Source organism: Lepidothrix coronata, unplaced genomic scaffold (assembly GCF_001604755.1).
Source record: "Lepidothrix coronata isolate B3197 unplaced genomic scaffold, Lepidothrix_coronata-1.0 Scaffold105, whole genome shotgun sequence".
Classification (NCBI taxonomy): Eukaryota; Metazoa; Chordata; class Aves; order Passeriformes; family Pipridae; genus Lepidothrix; species Lepidothrix coronata.
Window position 1 is genome coordinate 3008338 of NW_016690285.1, and position 16484 is coordinate 3024821.

The 16484-nt window shown below is 43.5% G+C and overlaps 2 protein-coding genes and 1 long non-coding RNA gene across 6 annotated transcripts in view; 2 read left to right on the forward strand and 1 right to left on the reverse strand.

The window, feature by feature from the left end:
• DAPL1 (death associated protein like 1) overlaps positions 1-4591 on the forward strand; it is a 10040-nt gene extending 5449 nt beyond the window's left edge. For both annotated transcript variants that reach the window (XM_017823792.1, XM_017823793.1), the window contains 3 exons: positions 1615-1702; positions 3324-3387; positions 4338-4591. In XM_017823792.1, coding sequence (XP_017679281.1) covers positions 1615-1702; positions 3324-3387; positions 4338-4457 — 272 coding nt within the window. In that variant the 3' untranslated portion in view covers positions 4458-4591. The remainder of the gene's footprint in view (positions 1-1614; positions 1703-3323; positions 3388-4337) is intronic.
• Positions 4592-7762: 3171 nt separating this feature from the next.
• On the reverse strand, positions 7763-13935 carry LOC108501659. Its single transcript, XR_001876250.1, has 3 exons — positions 13491-13935; positions 10281-10827; positions 7763-10192 (listed from the first exon to the last, which is right to left on the reverse strand). It is a non-coding gene; the product is annotated as an uncharacterized LOC108501659 (long non-coding RNA).
• Positions 13936-14174: 239 nt separating this feature from the next.
• TANC1 (tetratricopeptide repeat, ankyrin repeat and coiled-coil containing 1) overlaps positions 14175-16484 on the forward strand; it is a 65141-nt gene continuing 62831 nt past the window's right edge. For 2 of the 3 annotated variants that reach the window (XM_017823738.1, XM_017823739.1), the window contains exon 1: positions 14380-14528. In XM_017823738.1, the coding sequence (XP_017679227.1) occupies positions 14519-14528 (10 nt within the window). In that variant the 5' untranslated portion in view covers positions 14380-14518. Of the gene's footprint in view, positions 14234-14379; positions 14529-16484 lie in introns of those variants that run through there. The other variant, XM_017823740.1, reaches the window with a different exon arrangement.

Genomic DNA, 16484 nt, shown 5'->3' on the forward strand with positions numbered 1-16484 from the left:
TGGAGCACACGAGTGCGTGCGCTGTGTCCCGCCTGCCCTGGGCACGGCGGAGCTGCTGCAGGCTCACCTGTGGGGCTGAGGGACGGGCGCTGCAGGGACAGCCCTCAGAGCTGCTGCAGGCTCACCTGTGGGGCTGAGGGACAGGCGCTGCAGGGACAGCCCTCAGAGCTGAGGGACGCTCACCACACGCACTGAGCCAGCTGGGGTTCCCCTGGTGTATTAGGAGCACTGAAGTGTCTGAAGAGCACAGGCCTGGCTTGTGCGTCTCACTGTACCCCTAAGATGTGTTTTGTTTTCTTGAAAGTACTTCTTGTTCACTTTGGGGGTTTTAAGCATACTTTTACGTGAATTTATGATATAAGTAGTTTTCTCAGCCTCCCTTTCCTGGATTTCTGTGTGTGGCAGTCAGTGACCTGGGGCAGGTACGGCCTTCCTGGGTTTCCATCACAGTAAACTGCAGCTTGTAGTCTTGCGAGTCTGCAAGTAAGTCTTTGTGAGGCGTATCTGTGACTGCAGTGGGGACAGCTCTGGCAGAGGGGTGGAGTGGCAGGAATCAGTGATTTGAACCATGCATGTAGTGAGCAAGGTGGCTCAAGTGGGCACCTTTATTCTGACAGGGATTCAGCTGAGCTCAGTTGCCTTAGTTTTCAGTGGGCTTTATTTAGTCTGGGTGGGTTGGGTTTGGTTTTGTGTTGTGGGGTTTTTGTTTTTTGATTTGGGGTTTGGGGTTTTTTTTGTAGGGTGCATAAAGGGGGATGTTCCTTCTTAACTTTCTTTTTTTACTTTAAAAATACATGTTCTAAATATGGAAATTAATAAAGATTTGGCACTTAAGTGTTAGATTACACGGCTAACAGGGCACTTATGAATATCTAAAAGTTGAACTCCGTATTAAAACTTTGACATAGCTTTCCATTGCTTTGAAAAACATATTACAAAACAGCTATGTAGTACATCCCAGAACTTAAAATATCCTCCTGAAGAGGGAGAAAGGGTTTCTTTCAAGAGAATATTTTAGATAACTTTGTTCAGAATTGAATTTTCACACATGCCTCAGAACTTAAATTGTTATTGTTAGGTTGCCTGTAGCTTAATTAGTGCTAATTGATTTTGTGATTGGCAGATATCTTAATAAAATATAATTAAACATGTTGGAACACAAGTAGTATGCAGCTGGTTCTTATCTACATTACTTATTCTAGAATACCTTGAACTAATCATGAAATCTTTATTGCTGTTAGTGATATTGTTCAAAAACCTGAAAGTGTTTAGATATTGGTTTGGTTTTCCTTTTTATATTTAAAATACAAATCTCAGATGTAATAGTTTCTGGGGAAGAATGCATGTAACACAGTGAGGTGTTAAGATTTAGTATAGTTAGCAGTGACTGAAACCCCTCTGATTTCTTGGTTATGGTATCTGGAAGTTGATTCAAGTCTGCCATGACACAGAACTCTGGAGCCTTTGCTGGATCTCTGTGGCTCCTCCTATGTGTGCACGTGTACAAGTGAAGCATGGAGTTACTGGCTAACAGTTGTCTGGGATAAAAGTATTCTTTTGTTCTCTATGTAATTTTGTAGATATCTTTGCTTAAATTGTACTTTCTTCTTGCAGTTAAAGCTGGAGGTATGAGAGTGTCTAAAAAGCAAGAAAACGGACCTGTTGAAAAAAACACTAAACCTGCAGGAAAAGAAAAGTCAAGGTACTGCAGTGCAGAGCCTGCTCCCCTCTGCCCCAGAGTTAAAGTTCGTAGGTAATGGCCTTTGAACAGAAAGAAAACTCTTAGTTTCGAGGAGTTTAATTCTTAAATTAACTTGTGCAAAATATAGATAAAAGGCAACTTTGAATTAAGTATCAACTTAAAAAAAAAAAGGCAAAACAAAACAACAAAACAAGTTCAAAACCCAAGGACAGTGCCTTGCAATGAAAGGCAAAGGCTGTCTCATCTTTATTGTCACGTGTTATGGAAGAGAAATTAAAACAAATGTTGCCTACCTATGCCTAATAAAGAAATGGTCAAACAGTTCCCAGTGAAATCAGATTGAATTTTAGGCTATCCACATTCTGAAGGAAATTAAACCTACATTGCCCACCCCTAACAAAGAGTCTGTTATGTCCTGTATAGGCTGTAGCCCATATTTCAATCTGAAATGTAATCTGGCTTTCTCTGTTTGCTGCTTCATAAGGTTAATCAAGCTGTTTTGCCCCAAAAATGAAGGCATGGTTCTACTTTTGAATAAAATAGCAGTGATGGGTTGATGTCATCATTAAAACAAGTATTTTTCTTACACCTTTTTCAAACACAGACTGAACATTTTTCTAAAATATATGCACTTTTCTTAAATGTCACTTAACAAAAAGTTGACTAATATAGGGATATGAGGGTATAATTTGAATGACTTGTGGTGTTCCTGAAGTTTTGACTGATTGTGGGTTTTTTTTGGAATTAGCAGCTTTTTATTTTCACTTACTGCCAGTTGTCTGGGTGTAATTTTGCTGCTGTCTTTTTTGTAGTTGTAGTTACCTGATGGCATAAGCAGATCTCGAATAACTTGTATTTGTCAGTGTAGTAAACTGTTGATTGCTGAATTGCAACGTCAGTAGGGAATGTCTTGCCTGATCCACAGAACCATTAACCTAACTAAGGCAGTCTCTGCTTTTTCAAGAGTCACATTTACAGTATCTGGTTTTCATAATGATTTTTCTCTACTCCATTTTAAGCTACAGAGGTGTCAGTGGATATAATGATATCATCAGAAGAATGTCCAATCCAAAGTGCTTTCTGTTGTTCAGCTAAATTATTTCATATCCACAGATTGTTTATTTGTGGAATACTGGTAACATGGTGGTCTTCATTAGAATATGGAGAAATTAATGGGATAATCTTGTGAAAAAAAGTTCTTGCTTGACAAATAGCTGCTGTGAAAGTAAACACTCCCTAAAAGCAGCAGGTGAATTTTTTTCATGGGTCTGGGTTGGAATCAAGAAAATTACAAACTTGGATTTTGTAGTTCAGGATATTAGTGCTCAGCTTTTGTGAAGCTACTCCACAGAATACAAAAAAAAAAATCCTTTTTGAGATATTTGGTGATATTTCATGGACAGATTTTTGAATAAAACAGCCTGTAACACAGATTTTGTGGTGTTCAATTCTGAAAAGCATGCCTTTTTTTGATATTATATCATCTTTAATGTGATTAAAGGATTTAGCTCCAAGACCTAAATTTCTGTTGCAAAATATTTTGTATTGGGTCTGAATATCGAAGTGACAAAGTGTTTCTGTGAGATGGAAATGCTAAATACTTTTTTCTTCTGCTTTACAGTGCTATTGTCAGTTTTTCAAAACCTCAGAACATGGGTGTCTTGGTAACAGAAGCACTGAGCAAAGTAAGTAAGCCTGGAAGAACAAGTCAGGGGTTCTCTGTAAAGCTAAACTTTACAAAAAGTGAATTATCCTTAAGCTGCTGTGATCTGGCAGTTGCAGGTTTGTCACCTGCCACTAAATGTTGTTGAAATAATCTGTTTCTGTCGTGGTTGTGTGGCTGGGGTGCCCCATGTGTGAAAAGGAGCTGCCCTCTTTCTGCTGGTGGTGCAGACGTACACCCGCGCTTTGCCAGAGCCCATTTCACAGGCTGCTCTCTGATTCGTGTGGCAATCTGAACAGCTGGCAGTCACCATCTCCTTGTTATACACTTGCAGCCTTCAGATTCTGAAGTATCCAAGAGTTTCTCATCCCTTGAGCTCAGTAAAACATGAGTTGCATCATTTCAACACGAGCCTTTCATCAACAGATGTGTTTATAGCTTTAGTCTGTAGATCTTGATTTTTGGCTCAGACTTATTTAAGAAGAACAGATTCAGCTGATCTGTTTCTTTCCCCCTTGTCCCCACCTCCTCTGTTCTGGCCTACCATTTCCTTCTCCTGCTGGTTTCCAGAATCTCATACCTGAAGCTTCCTCAGTAGTTTAGAAAGTGATAATTAGATACTGCAATGATGATGATTTTGAATCTGGGAAAATGAGAATTTGAATCAACTCACTGTTAACTCTGAAATATCGATTATTTGCTGTGCTTTCCTTATCTTGGCAGCTGATTTTATGAACTTCTAAGAAAGGGAAAAAAAATAAAAGTTTACTGAAGATAGTCAGACTAATATCACTTTGAAAACAGAAATATAACTAAATGTACTGAATCACCATGAGTTTTATGTATTGATCACTTGAAATTTTGTGGATTTAAGTTTTACTGCTGTTTTTGAACTACATGATGAAGTTTAGGAAGAGAATAATTGAAAAACTGTTCTATCACAACCTTTTTCTCCCTTGTTTAATGTTACAGATGAGCCACAAAATTCATGCAGCAGCATTACAAGTGGCTCTCCAAAAGCCACAGCCTACCTTGGAGAAGTTCATACTGCCTAAAAGAATTTACATTATTCAACAGCCACGGAAGTGTTAAGATATTCGTTAAAATATTCGTTTACTTAAAAGTGAGTTCCTGTTTTATATAGCACTTAGTACACTGTGGTGAAATGCTCAAAAGCTGTATGCCTTGTATCTTGCTATGTTTCTGTCACTGACAATAAAACATTAGAAGAGTTACTAAATGTACTCAGGATTTATTGCAATATCATGGCTTCTGTCTAACCTGGTGTTTCTAGTGTGTAGAAATTGCTCAATGCCAAAAAGTCTTAACAGCTTCACTTACTGAGTTTTGACTGAAGGAATGGAAACTTATCAGCCCTGTTGTTTTTTGTTTGGGTTTTTTTTTTGAATTTAATGATAGCAAAGCTGAAGTGAACATGATACTACCAAAGCAGGTCATGACTGAAAGGCACAGGGTGTGCTGAATGCATGCCTTAGGCTTTTACTGGATGATAAGTAATTCAGAAAGTCCTAGGAAAGATTTCCATGCAGTGGGAAGAAATATTTCTTGCTTGCATTCCTTTCTGTAGGGAAATCCAGCTCCTCTTCAGGGATCCAGCAAGCAGGAAGAACTGAGTGGGAACAGTCTGTTTGAACCTGTTTGGGGCTGGGGCAGATGAGTGAAGGAAGTACCTGACTTGGAGCTGAACCCTTTGGATAGGAGGGCAGGTACCAAGGAGGAGCCAAGGTGCAGAGAAGGCCATGATTTGAGTGTGTAGTTAGGGTTGGTAGAATGGGGGATGAGTCTGAGCATGGACTGGTAGCAGTGGGGCCCTGGGGGGTCAGGCTTAATAACAGGGAAAAGCAAGTGTAAATCCCAGTGCAGACAGTTCCCCCCAGCCATGTCCTGCTCACACTGGCAGCAGGGATGATAGAGAGAGCCCTGCTCTGGCCACAGGGTGATACTGTCCTGCTGTGTGCTGAGTCCTCAGAGCTGGCACAGAGGCACACCCAGCCAGGCACACCCATGGTTACACTCTCAGGCCAACAGCAGATCTTCACTCCATGCTTTAAGTTGCTGTTGGCGTCCCCTTTCTCCATTTCAGTTTCAAGGGGTAGTGTCCCAAGAAGTGGTGGCACATGCTGGGTGGGCAGGGGGGCTGACCTAGGGGTGTGGCTTTTACTATGGTGATGACTTAACAAAGTCAATGGCTGGGGCAAGTTCTCACCACAGAACCAGTCACACTTGGATATATAATGTCCAGGATAAGAAGAGTGTTATCTTGTTTTCCCCCTTTCAAGGACCTAGGCTATCAGTTTTGTGTTTTCTACATTCCTGTGGCTGTTGCTTCCATTGCTTAATTGCTTTGTTCTTTATCTTGTTATTTGGAACCTTGCTCCTGCTATTTATTAATTTTCTACTTTTAGACTTACGATTCTTATACATATTGTAAGTCTCCCTTTGCAGCCATCAGGTGTCTCCTGAAATGAATCACAGGGATGATAAGGTAAGTCAACTGCTTCATGATTTCCTAAGTGTGAATATACAGTGCTACAGTTCAGACAAAACTTACTAGTATTCTGAAAAAAACAAGTTGCGTCTCTTGTTCCTCTCGGAGGAGTGAGGGTTTGCCCACGTAGCCAAGCTAACCATCCTGCACAGGGAGCACCTGGGAATGGTGAGCACATGGGCTTAGTGCAGAAGTATTAATCTGCATTACTAACTCCACCCGTTTAAGAAACCAAGATGGATTAAACAACAGTTGTTGCTGATCTGCATTTTTGATCACATACAGTCCAATTTCAAAAATTTGAGGATACAAAATTTTCTCTTCCTCTTTGATTGGGGCAAATCTGGTTGTTTTGGTTTCAGTAATATCTATTTTGAATTTAAATGTTAGTCCCCCATTATGGTGGTCCCAAAGGCATACCACAAAAACAGGTTTAACCAGGGTAGAATTGTACCAACAGTCCCACCTTTTGGCAGCAGAAAATCTTTTTCTCTTGGTTCTGTTGTTCTGTTAGACATAGTAGTCTGTGTGGCTTTCCCATGTGTAGATCCACTGATCATTCTGGAGCCTGTCTGAATTTTTTCTTGGGTCATTCCCCTCAGGAGAAGAACCCAACTATTTCTGTCCCACCCCCCCCTCATGTTCTGAGTACACTTCAGCTCCATGCATAACCAGAGTAGCTAAACTGTACCCTAAAATTCACACTTCATGTGAAAAGTGATACTCAAAAAATGTCATTTGTCAGTGGATCATCTTTTCATAGTGTCCTTTCCACATGGCTGTTGCTGTTATCCTGGACAACAGCAGCAACATAGTTTATGGATATTGAAGTTAGGTGTGGGGTTTGGCAAGCAGCTAGTTGTGTTTTTGTATCCTGTGTAGCACACTTCCACTCCCCAGGCTGGCTCTGTGGCAGGGAATATCAATAGGAATGTCAGTGATCAAACAGGGCTTGCGTTAAAGCTGTCCATGTGTCAAATGATTATTCATGCTTTCAAGGCCAAAGATAGCACAGTGCATCTAACATACCAATGGCTGATACATGCTTCCTACAGAAAGAATATTAGTAAAATCTTCAGAATTCTAATCTTTGTCCTTGTTGTTTCTGAAGAAAACCAATAGCCAGTGCAAAGTTGTGGGATCTGATTCTCGGGGCCTCTATGACCATTACTTTCCATGAAGCTGAATGTTATTTAGCTGTTCAAAGCAGTACCTTCAGGGAGGGATGACGTGCTTGGTGTAGAAGGGAGCCCTTTGTGGCATAAATCAGGCAGCTGTACAGTCATTGCTGTGGATGGGACAGCTCTGCTAAAAGGTCCTGGCACTGCTGCTGCAGGGAGGTGTGGGAGTGCCCAACGGCCTGGCACAGAGCAGCTTTGATGGAAAGGATCTTCCAGGTACTGCCTGGGGAAACCTTTCAGGGGTAAAAAGAGGCCCTAACAAGAATTTGGGAGTCTAGTTTTGATAAACTCAGTACCGTGGGTTTACTAAATATAAAGAAGTGCAAGCTCCTCTTCTGCTGTAGGAGGGATCTTGTGGAGCAGGAAATCCTGGCAAGTGACCTGTTCTATGTCCTGCTCTGTCAGGTGGTGTTGTCCCCTGTGGGGGCATTACAAGAAGTTTCATACTTGCTTTTTGTGTCAGTAGCACTTACTGGTCTTTGGAGGGATTCTGAGAGATTTGTATAGACAACAAACTAAACTGTTCTGCTTAAATATATTTTATAATTAGGAACCTTCTTAAATATATTTTATAATTAAGAACTTCATGTAATTAAGAGCACTTTTCAACAAAGGCACTCTTTTCTTCACCTGTTGCATTTTGACAGGTGCACTGTCAGATGCATTATTTTCTCTGACTTATTTACCTCTTTATTAAGGTATCCTGCCTATGGTAGTATGCTTAATAACAAGAGCTAAGCAAGAAACGAAAACTGTATTTTGAACTTCTAAATAGTAGACAACTTCATTTTTCATCCTGTTTGTGCCTTCCATTCTGTGTCATTTCAGTTTGTGTTTGCCCCATCATTGATGATACTGCGATGAGTCTGTTGTGCTTTCTGTTGTAAGGAGTTTGTTTTATTTAGTTCAAGCTTAATACTTTTCTTTCATTATTTAAATATGAATTGCCACTAAGTTCAGAACATAAGGAACAGAAACAGTAGGTTTGCCAGAAGAATCAAGCCCCTGCAGGAAGCCTGTTTCAGGCTTCTCAAGGACTGTTCCCAACGATGGAGGCATTACACGAGAAGGACATGCTTTCAGGAAGTATTTCTGCTGCTAATCTTCATGTCACCATGTTGGAGGGCACGGTGTTGGTTAATATGCAGTTGTTTTTGTGTGTAGCCCTCAAAACACAGAGATGGGAGTGACTGAAGCCAAGTGACAAGGAAAGCAGTGGAAACACATTCAGTGCATGTTGGTTGGTTCAGTGTCTTGGTCAGGTTGGTAATGTCACATGTGCTGTTTGATGACCTGAGACACAGATGTCCTGTTGGACTTCTCTGCTGGGAGGAGTTTCCTCCAGGGCAAGGAAGAGTCTCTGCCCTTAAGCACTTGCCACTCCCAGGTTAGGAGGTGCTTGACGGAGCTGCTTGGGAATTTGGGAGTGTGCACCTTGTCACTGGTCTGGCAGGAGCTGCTCAGTGCACAGACTGAGGCCAGAACTGAGAGGATGTGATTTCTGACTCCTGTGTGAAGCTGCAGCAGATGAAATGGCAAAGAAATTACACATGGCAAGTCTGGGGAGTTGCAATACAAAAGAGAGCTATAGCACAAGACTTAATTTTAATAAACAAATATTAGCTGCTGTTTAAAGCCTCTATCCTTTTCAGGATGTACTTGTTCAGCCTGTTCCTCTCTAAGTGGTATGCACAGATTTGCAAATCATTTCAAGCACAGTAAATCCTGCCTGGCATACAAGCCCCCAGAGTTCTGGTGAGTGGTGCATACATAAGCTCAGTCATTTCTTGAGCTCACCCTTAGGTCCAGCAGTGGAGGAGTATATTTCTACAGTGTAAAAAAAATAAAATAGTTCATTGGTCTAATAAGTGTCATCTACAATACTCATATTGTAATTGTTTCTGTGGTGCACAGCTCCCACACCAGGTTCCCAGGAAAGCACCTCTTTGTTTGGAAAGCCTCACTGTTGTTGATGACCCTTTTCCCACATACTGCCATTCTTCCTGTTCCCTTCCAGCACCTTCTCACTGCTCTCCCCTCCTCAGCCTGCGTGGGACAGGCATTTGCAGCTGCTCAGGTGGTTGGAGGAAGGTACACTTCATGCTTCTGCACAACTAGTGAGTTACATCCTTTTGAAGAGGTAGGTGTCCTGGATTCTGTGCACATACTGGGATGCCTTTTTTTTCCCCTTCAGGCCTATAGCACTGTCTGACACTTTCTTGTCCTTCCCCCTGTCAGCTGAAGGGCTGCTGCTCTGCCAGCACTCTGCAGAACACGCTATTGAGCCAGGCCTGTACTCTTAACTGTTCTCAGTCTTGCTCAGCTCCTGCAAACATTAAAGGCACTTTGATGTCCCTGCTGAAACCAGTCATAGTTTTATTCAGCAAAACCGTGCAGAGAACAATGATTCGACATAACAGCATGTTTATTCTTCTGGTCATACCTGGCCACAGATTCTACTTCTGGCCGTTATGCCACGCTTGCTTTACTTTAATGAAAAGCTTCTAGAGAATTTTATTAACAGAAGTTTCAGTCTGGCACTTCATTTATAACAGGCTACCGATGTTTAATTCATCTTGAATCAAACAGAAGGACTATTACAGCTCTGAAGTCTGAGTATTGCTGAGTCTCCAAGTAACAGACTCCAACTCCCCAGTCATTTGCTAATGCAATTTTATAGAGGTTTGACTTGTATCAAGAGTAGCTTAAGCAGTTTCAGAGGTTGTTCATTACTCTGTGTGTGCTGGATTTGCCACAAGAGGTTGCTGTATGCCTACAGCTCATTCCAGCTCTGCCAGCTGAGCTGCCCTCAGAAATAACAGCTGTTTTCTGCCAAGGAGGTGTATTTTGATCTGCTGGTTGTCCTGTGGTTTCTTGGATTTCAAGCAGGAGCTACATGAAGTGCATGAAAATTTCCACCCTACATTTTTCACTAAATTGTGTTACTTGTTGTTGTGTCCTGTAACCAAGAGTAACTTTTTATGTACTGTCTGTTACGTTCCTTAAAAGATTCCCTGTGGCTGAAAGTGAAACAGGATGTAGGATGAATAGAAATTTTCTGATCAGTAGTCCTTATCAATATTTCAAATGTCACTGTCTCCTTAGGAGTTCAGAGATGTGCCCATGCTGCAGATTACCTGTAGAAGCAAGGCTGAAATCCAAATTCTGCTTGTTCTGAAAGTACAAGAGCTGCTTTTGGTGTCATGTAGAATCTAAATTACCTACCAACATTACTGGGAGGTGCAATACACTATTCAGCTTCTCCTACAGCTTCCTCTCACTCCGTTCCTGTGAGGTCCTGCGAGTGTAGACTACTGGCATGACTCCACATTTGAAGGGATGTGTCCCAGGTTTGTTCCTCCTGCTGTAGGATGCAGTTGGCTGTCTCTTGAGCAGTGCCTGCACATCATTACACCTGCACAGACTGAATAACATTTCTTGTCTATCCCAGACAGTTTATTCCCCATCTCTTTCTCTGATGGACTGGAGCAACAGAAAAGACACAATTTCCCACACGGCCTCCAAAAAATAATGCAAAAGTCAAACAAGGAAGTAATGTTTATCTGCTGATGAAATAGAAAACTTGCTGGGCAACTTAGATCTACTCTTGCAATACTTTACCTCTGCCTTAAAATTGCTTTAGCCTTCTGTGTTCATTGTCAGTCCAGGTTCTCTCATGAGGTAGGACGTTCTGCTTCCCTTTTCCTTTGTTTTGTAAGCAGCATCTGATTTTGTGTGATGAAGCTGTGTGGATTCTGGCTGAAAAGTAATACTTGAACAGAAAATCATTCAGGTGTAAGTATATGTTTGCAGAATGAGTCCCTCTCCCCTTCTCTTTATAACAGCAGTTCCTATGGTGGCTGGACTCATTTGCCATCCTGCCTCCCTGTGCCTCCCAGGAGTGTCCCCCAGCAGCACACAGGGAAGGAGCCTCTGCGAATGTTGGGGCCTCTGAGCTGCTGGTGCAAGACTGACCTGACATCCAGGACCCTTTCAGGCCACTTTTTTTAAAAGTACGTAATGGAAGGAGTTGGGAATAGGTAGGCAGCATGGAAGCAGAGTATCAGGAAGAACAACTGAAATGGAGCAGGAAAACAGTAGACAGAAAAGAGCACGGGGAAGCACAAATTAATGGAAGTAACTGTAATGTAGTGGCATTTGGAATAGTCTAGTCGATGTCACTGATTATTATTTTTTACTATTTATCCTATTAACACTTCTACAAAGTAGCATCTATACCTGTGGGAGCTGTTTACAGACAAGTATGGTGAGACACAGCATTGCAAGCACACGGAGTTCTTATGTGGCATCGCTGCAATGACTGAGGCTTTGCACACAATCAGCTGTGAACAGCAACTGCCAGACCTCAGCTGGTGCATGGAGTGATCCTAAAGTACTGTGATGTAGGTGGTGATTGAAAGTCTTCAGCTTCACTCTTGTTTTGCCCTGTAGAGCTGTGACCAGCTCCATAGAGGAAACAGGCTGAGCTGAATCCCTGTGTGCACACCTGCTGGGGGGTATCACAGGCTGAGGTGTCAGGGAACTGCAGCCTGGAGAGACATTATGAATGTAGTTTAACAGACCAAAAACCTGTGTCAGAACTTAGACTTTCTTAGACACTGCAAATCTGACAGTCACAAAGCTCTTGAATATAAGGTGGTGTTGATTCTACTACCTTAAAAACCAGTAAATTAATAATTTGCTAGAAAATTCTCATGTTGCATGAGAATGAGTCTGATAGGATAAAAACAGCTGCATTGAAAGGAAGCCTCTAAAATTTACAAAATTACCTTCTTTGAAGGAGCCCTCCAAACCCAAGAATTGGAATAGTAGGCTAACATGAGAAACCTGAACTAACATAAACAACACTGAAGCTGAGCCGAAAAAGGGAGCAGTCTGATTTCTAATTTCTCCATCCCCCAGCATTACAGTGAACACTGCTGCCATTATATTTGTGTGGTCTGATTCCTATTTAAAAAAAAAAAAAGGCTACTAGAAGCTTGCATGATAAGTGTGTGGCTGAGCACAGCCATAACCTTTGTGAGAAGAAAGAAGGAGGAACTGAAGAATTTCAGTGGCTAGGAATGGATAAATCATGTGAACAAATGAGTGGAAGGGAGCAGAGGGCAGAAAAAGTAGAACAACAGCTGTGGCCTTACCTTCTTCCCAAAAGGAAGCTACCGATGAGAGCAAAAGCCTTTATTTGCTGGTATCAAAAGCATTGCTCTATTAAGAGAAATAGAGAAGCACTAAAATCAAGCCCTAGTTAAAAATACTTTGATTCTCAGCTTTCCTGTGAAACAGCAGGACCTAAATCCAATTGACTATAAATACTATTTCAAAACTTCTGGGTTCACATCTAGAGGAAGAGAGAGCCAGCACTGGACCTGAGGAATAGATCCCACAATAGAAATCATATCTCAGTTTCTTGTCTCGGATTTCAGAGACACACAAAATCATAAAAGGCTGCCAGAACTAAGACATTTCCTCTGGGAGAGAGAAAATTCCTTTCTTTCCAGACACAGGCCTCAGCACACTGGCAAAATGGAGGGAAGGGAATGTGATTAAGAGGGTTGTCTGTTGGAGGAAAGACACTGTGTGCTGCTGGCTGAGGCGCACACAGCACTGTCCCCTTGTTTTGGGACCAGCCTTCAGCTGCAGAGCTGCTGAAAGGGGCAGTGAAAGAAATGTAAGATCACTAATGGCCCAGCTGTTGTCACCCTGAGAGCTTTGTCTCCAGTTCTTCTGCTCTGACACCAAACAAGGCAGTCATGGCCAATGTTCTCCAGAGACTGTGCTGCTTGTGTGTCAGCCTGCCACTTTTTTCTGAACATACACATGGATTCTCTTTCGTGCCCCTTATAGACACACTGAAAGACACTCTGTGAAATGCTCCCATAGGGTAGAAAATGTTCTAGAATACTCTGGCACTGTAATAATTATTTTGCAGTTAAATTCAGATTTAGTTTTTCATTAGGAATTGCATATGAAAATCAGTTTGCATGGCAAACCCTTACTGTTATTTATAAATGTATTTTGGATTGTCTCTACATTTCCTTTTTGGGTGTAGGGAGGATTTATTTTTGTATTTAATCATGTGAAATTATATTGTAGAGATTGCATGTAGTGAAGCTGAGGGCTTTGGCCTCTGTGTAGGGAAGAGCTGTAGTATCTGACACGAGGTGAGAGAGACAAACACATCAGATGAGTGTGCTGATATTATTGACTGTTGTGCTCATAACGATGCTATGGAAACCACCACTGCTAAACCTGTGTGTTAATACTTAAAAACACCTGGCTCTTTAATGCCAACTCCACTGATGTGATATGGTTATCTGCATGTGACATCCCCAGTCACAGGTAATGCTCTTTGATGGCTACATCTCTACAGCTCTTTGTGGTTACCGTGGGTGCCCTACAGTAAAATACCAGTACCTTGTTCTTTTTCTCATAAGCCGCCTTCTGTACTGTCTCTTTGAGGAACTAAATATTTTAACACTCTTGCTGCCTGGCATCACCTTCAGCCTTCAGATCAGTTTTGTGCTTCTCTTCTGCACCCTCTTGTTTTTCGCTATCTTGGAAAATATGGATGGATAGACTGGAACCGTGTTCACTGCTGTATTCAGAGGTAACGCCACCTCAACACATGTGTGGGGTGTCCAGGCAGCACAGCCGGGCAGAGCTCACGGTGTGGGGTGTGTGGGGTGTGTGGGGTGTCCGGGCAGCACAGCCGGGCAGAGCTCACGGTGTGGGGTGTGTGGGGTGTGTGGGGTGTCCGGGCAGCGCAGCCGGGCAGAGCTCACGGTGTGGGGTGTGTGGGGTGTCCGGGCAGCGCAGCCGGGCAGAGCTCACGGTGTGGGGTATCCGAGCACACACGGCCCGCGGGCCTGGCCGGCTCTGCGGGGCTCTGGGGTCGGTGTTTGCGGAGCTGCCCCTCAGCGCGGCTCTGGGGCCGGGCGGGCACTGCCCTGCCCTGCCCTGCCCTGCCCTGCCCTGCTGTGCCGTCCCCTCCCTCAGCGCTCCCGCTCCGCCCCGGCCCGTCCCGCCGGGGGCGGGCGCTGCCGCCGCCCCTCCCGTGAGCTCATCCCGCCGCCGCGCCTGCCCAGCCCGGAGGAGCCCGAGCAGCCCGGGCTGGGCCGCGCCGCGGAGCCCGGGGCGAGGGGCCGGGCCCGCCGCTGGTGAGACCTCCCTGCCCTCTCCCTCCCTCCCTCCCTCCCTGCCTCCGGCCTGGCCGGCGGGCGCGGGGCCGGCGGTGAAACTTGGTGCCGGGGGAGCGTGTGCGGGCGGGGGCCGGGGCGGGGCCCGTGGTCGGCACGGCCGCGATTTCCGCCTCCCCGGCCCGCCCGGCGCGGTCCTGGGACCGGGGCGGGCTTCGTGCTTTCGGTGGTAGAGATTCGAGGGAAAAGAAGAAGAATGCTGCTTTCGGGAAAACTTGGTTCCTTGGTGACCGGTGGTTGTGATTGATGGTAGAAGGTGAGGAGGAGCCCGCTGAGAGCAGGGCGCACGCCGCGGGCAGGGCCTGGGGGTTCGGGGCACCGGGACATGAGCGGGTCTGTGGGGACGGGCCGGTTTCGGCGGCTGAAACACAAGGTCCTGCCCTCGAGGTCGTCAGTGTTCCTGCTGTGATCTCAGGAATAAAATGATAACTTGATTTGTTTTTAATATGTGAGTTACTGATAATGTGTAGTAATGAAGTATTTTATAGCATACTTTCTAAAGCTTTCTGATTTCTCAAGTACTTGTTTGCCCTAGCCTCATGACGTGTGTTTGTTGGATAGTGAACTGGGTCCTAAATTACTGTTTTCAGAAGTAGAATGTGACTGGAGACCTCCTAATGCGAGGATGAGCCTCGGGGGAAGAAGGGGTGTGACAGTGCTCTGTGACAGTGACAGGCCCCCTGCCCCAGCTCTCTGGCCGTACCCCTGCCTGGGCAGGGTGGCAGCAGCACTCCCTGCTCTGCCTCACGTGGTGCTTTCTGAGGAAGCCAACAGCTGGGGATGTGGGAGGTTTGCTTTGGGCCTCTGTGCCTGCTGTGTGGAAAAACAGTTTGCAAGAGGTTCACTGGTTCAGACTATGTTAAGTGTTTTACTTATCCAGGCTACTTCAGAGTTTTTCAGTACCTGCAGAAGTCTTATTTTAGCTTGTATTTTTGATAGCTGTTGTTTAAAAATAGCCTTATGCTTATACAATTGAAAATATCAGGGAATAAGAGAAATAAATGTGCTACCTTAGATCCTAGAAAATTTCCTCACACTGTAGTTTGACATACAGTAGCCAAAAATGAACCTTTCCCATTTGTTCTAATCTGTTGGTTAAGTGCTGGAGAAAATAGTATTATATTATTATGTAATGATAGGGAGCAAGGTAAGCACAAATGGAGTTTCTCTTTGCCACTGCTAGAGCGGTGTATTTAGAGCTTCATTCACATGGATGCTCAAAGTGCTGGTTGCCTTGCTTTCTCAGTGGAGCTAACCATTGGAATGCCCAAATGGGGATGAATTATGTCCACTTTAGAGCCAAAACATATTTGGTTCATGGCCAAAGTCACTCAGCTTTCCATAATGGTCTGTAGGAAAAAGACATTTTGTGTGTCTAACCACAGTCCTGAAGTTGATGCCATGGCAACTTTGTGATCTTGGTGTATACATCTGCAGGCAGCTAAGCAGTCTTAGTAGAAGTGTTCTGTTTTTCTTTAGCTGAACTTGTTACTCTCGTCAAGATTAAACTTTTCTTTGAAGACGAAAGATTATTCAGCAAATCATTAAAACCGTTGTGTGTGTAAGAACATCAGCCCGATCTGTTGGTTATTTGTAATGACATTCATAAACATCTGTAAATTGAAATTTATGGTTTTAAAATTAAATTTTACCTGTAGAGATGCTGTTTTGACTAAAAAGTGGTATTTCATGCTTTATCAGAAGCTAGATCTTTATGTTTTCCAGAAAAACAGAGAAAGATCAGCTTTGGGTTTTATGTGTGGGTAAGGTTGGAGAAAACCAGGTTAGTTCATGTCTTTTGGTTTGCTTTCAGCTCCCAAGACTTGAAGTCAAAGTTGGAGAGTTTATTTTTCACAAAGCTGTGACCATGGAAAAAACCCAAAACAGCATATGGCCTAACAAATGTGTAAGGTCTTATTTTTTAACAATATATTTGTGTATAGGAAGCACCAGTGTTAGAAAACTGACTTCTGACTTGAAGGCATAGTGTAACACTAGAAGCAGTTGCTGGAACAGCCCACGATCCTCACTGCATTTGGTTTTGTGTTTACCTTTAATTTGAAAAGTGCCTTGTTTAAAAAAAAAGTTGTTTTGGTGGAGCCGTAAGCTCTCTGATCTTGTCCTGCAGGGAAGAAAATAGAGATCAGCTGCTCGTTAAGGCAGAATATCTATTGTGCAGCTTAATACTAATGTGTCTGCTTCCTCTGCTGTC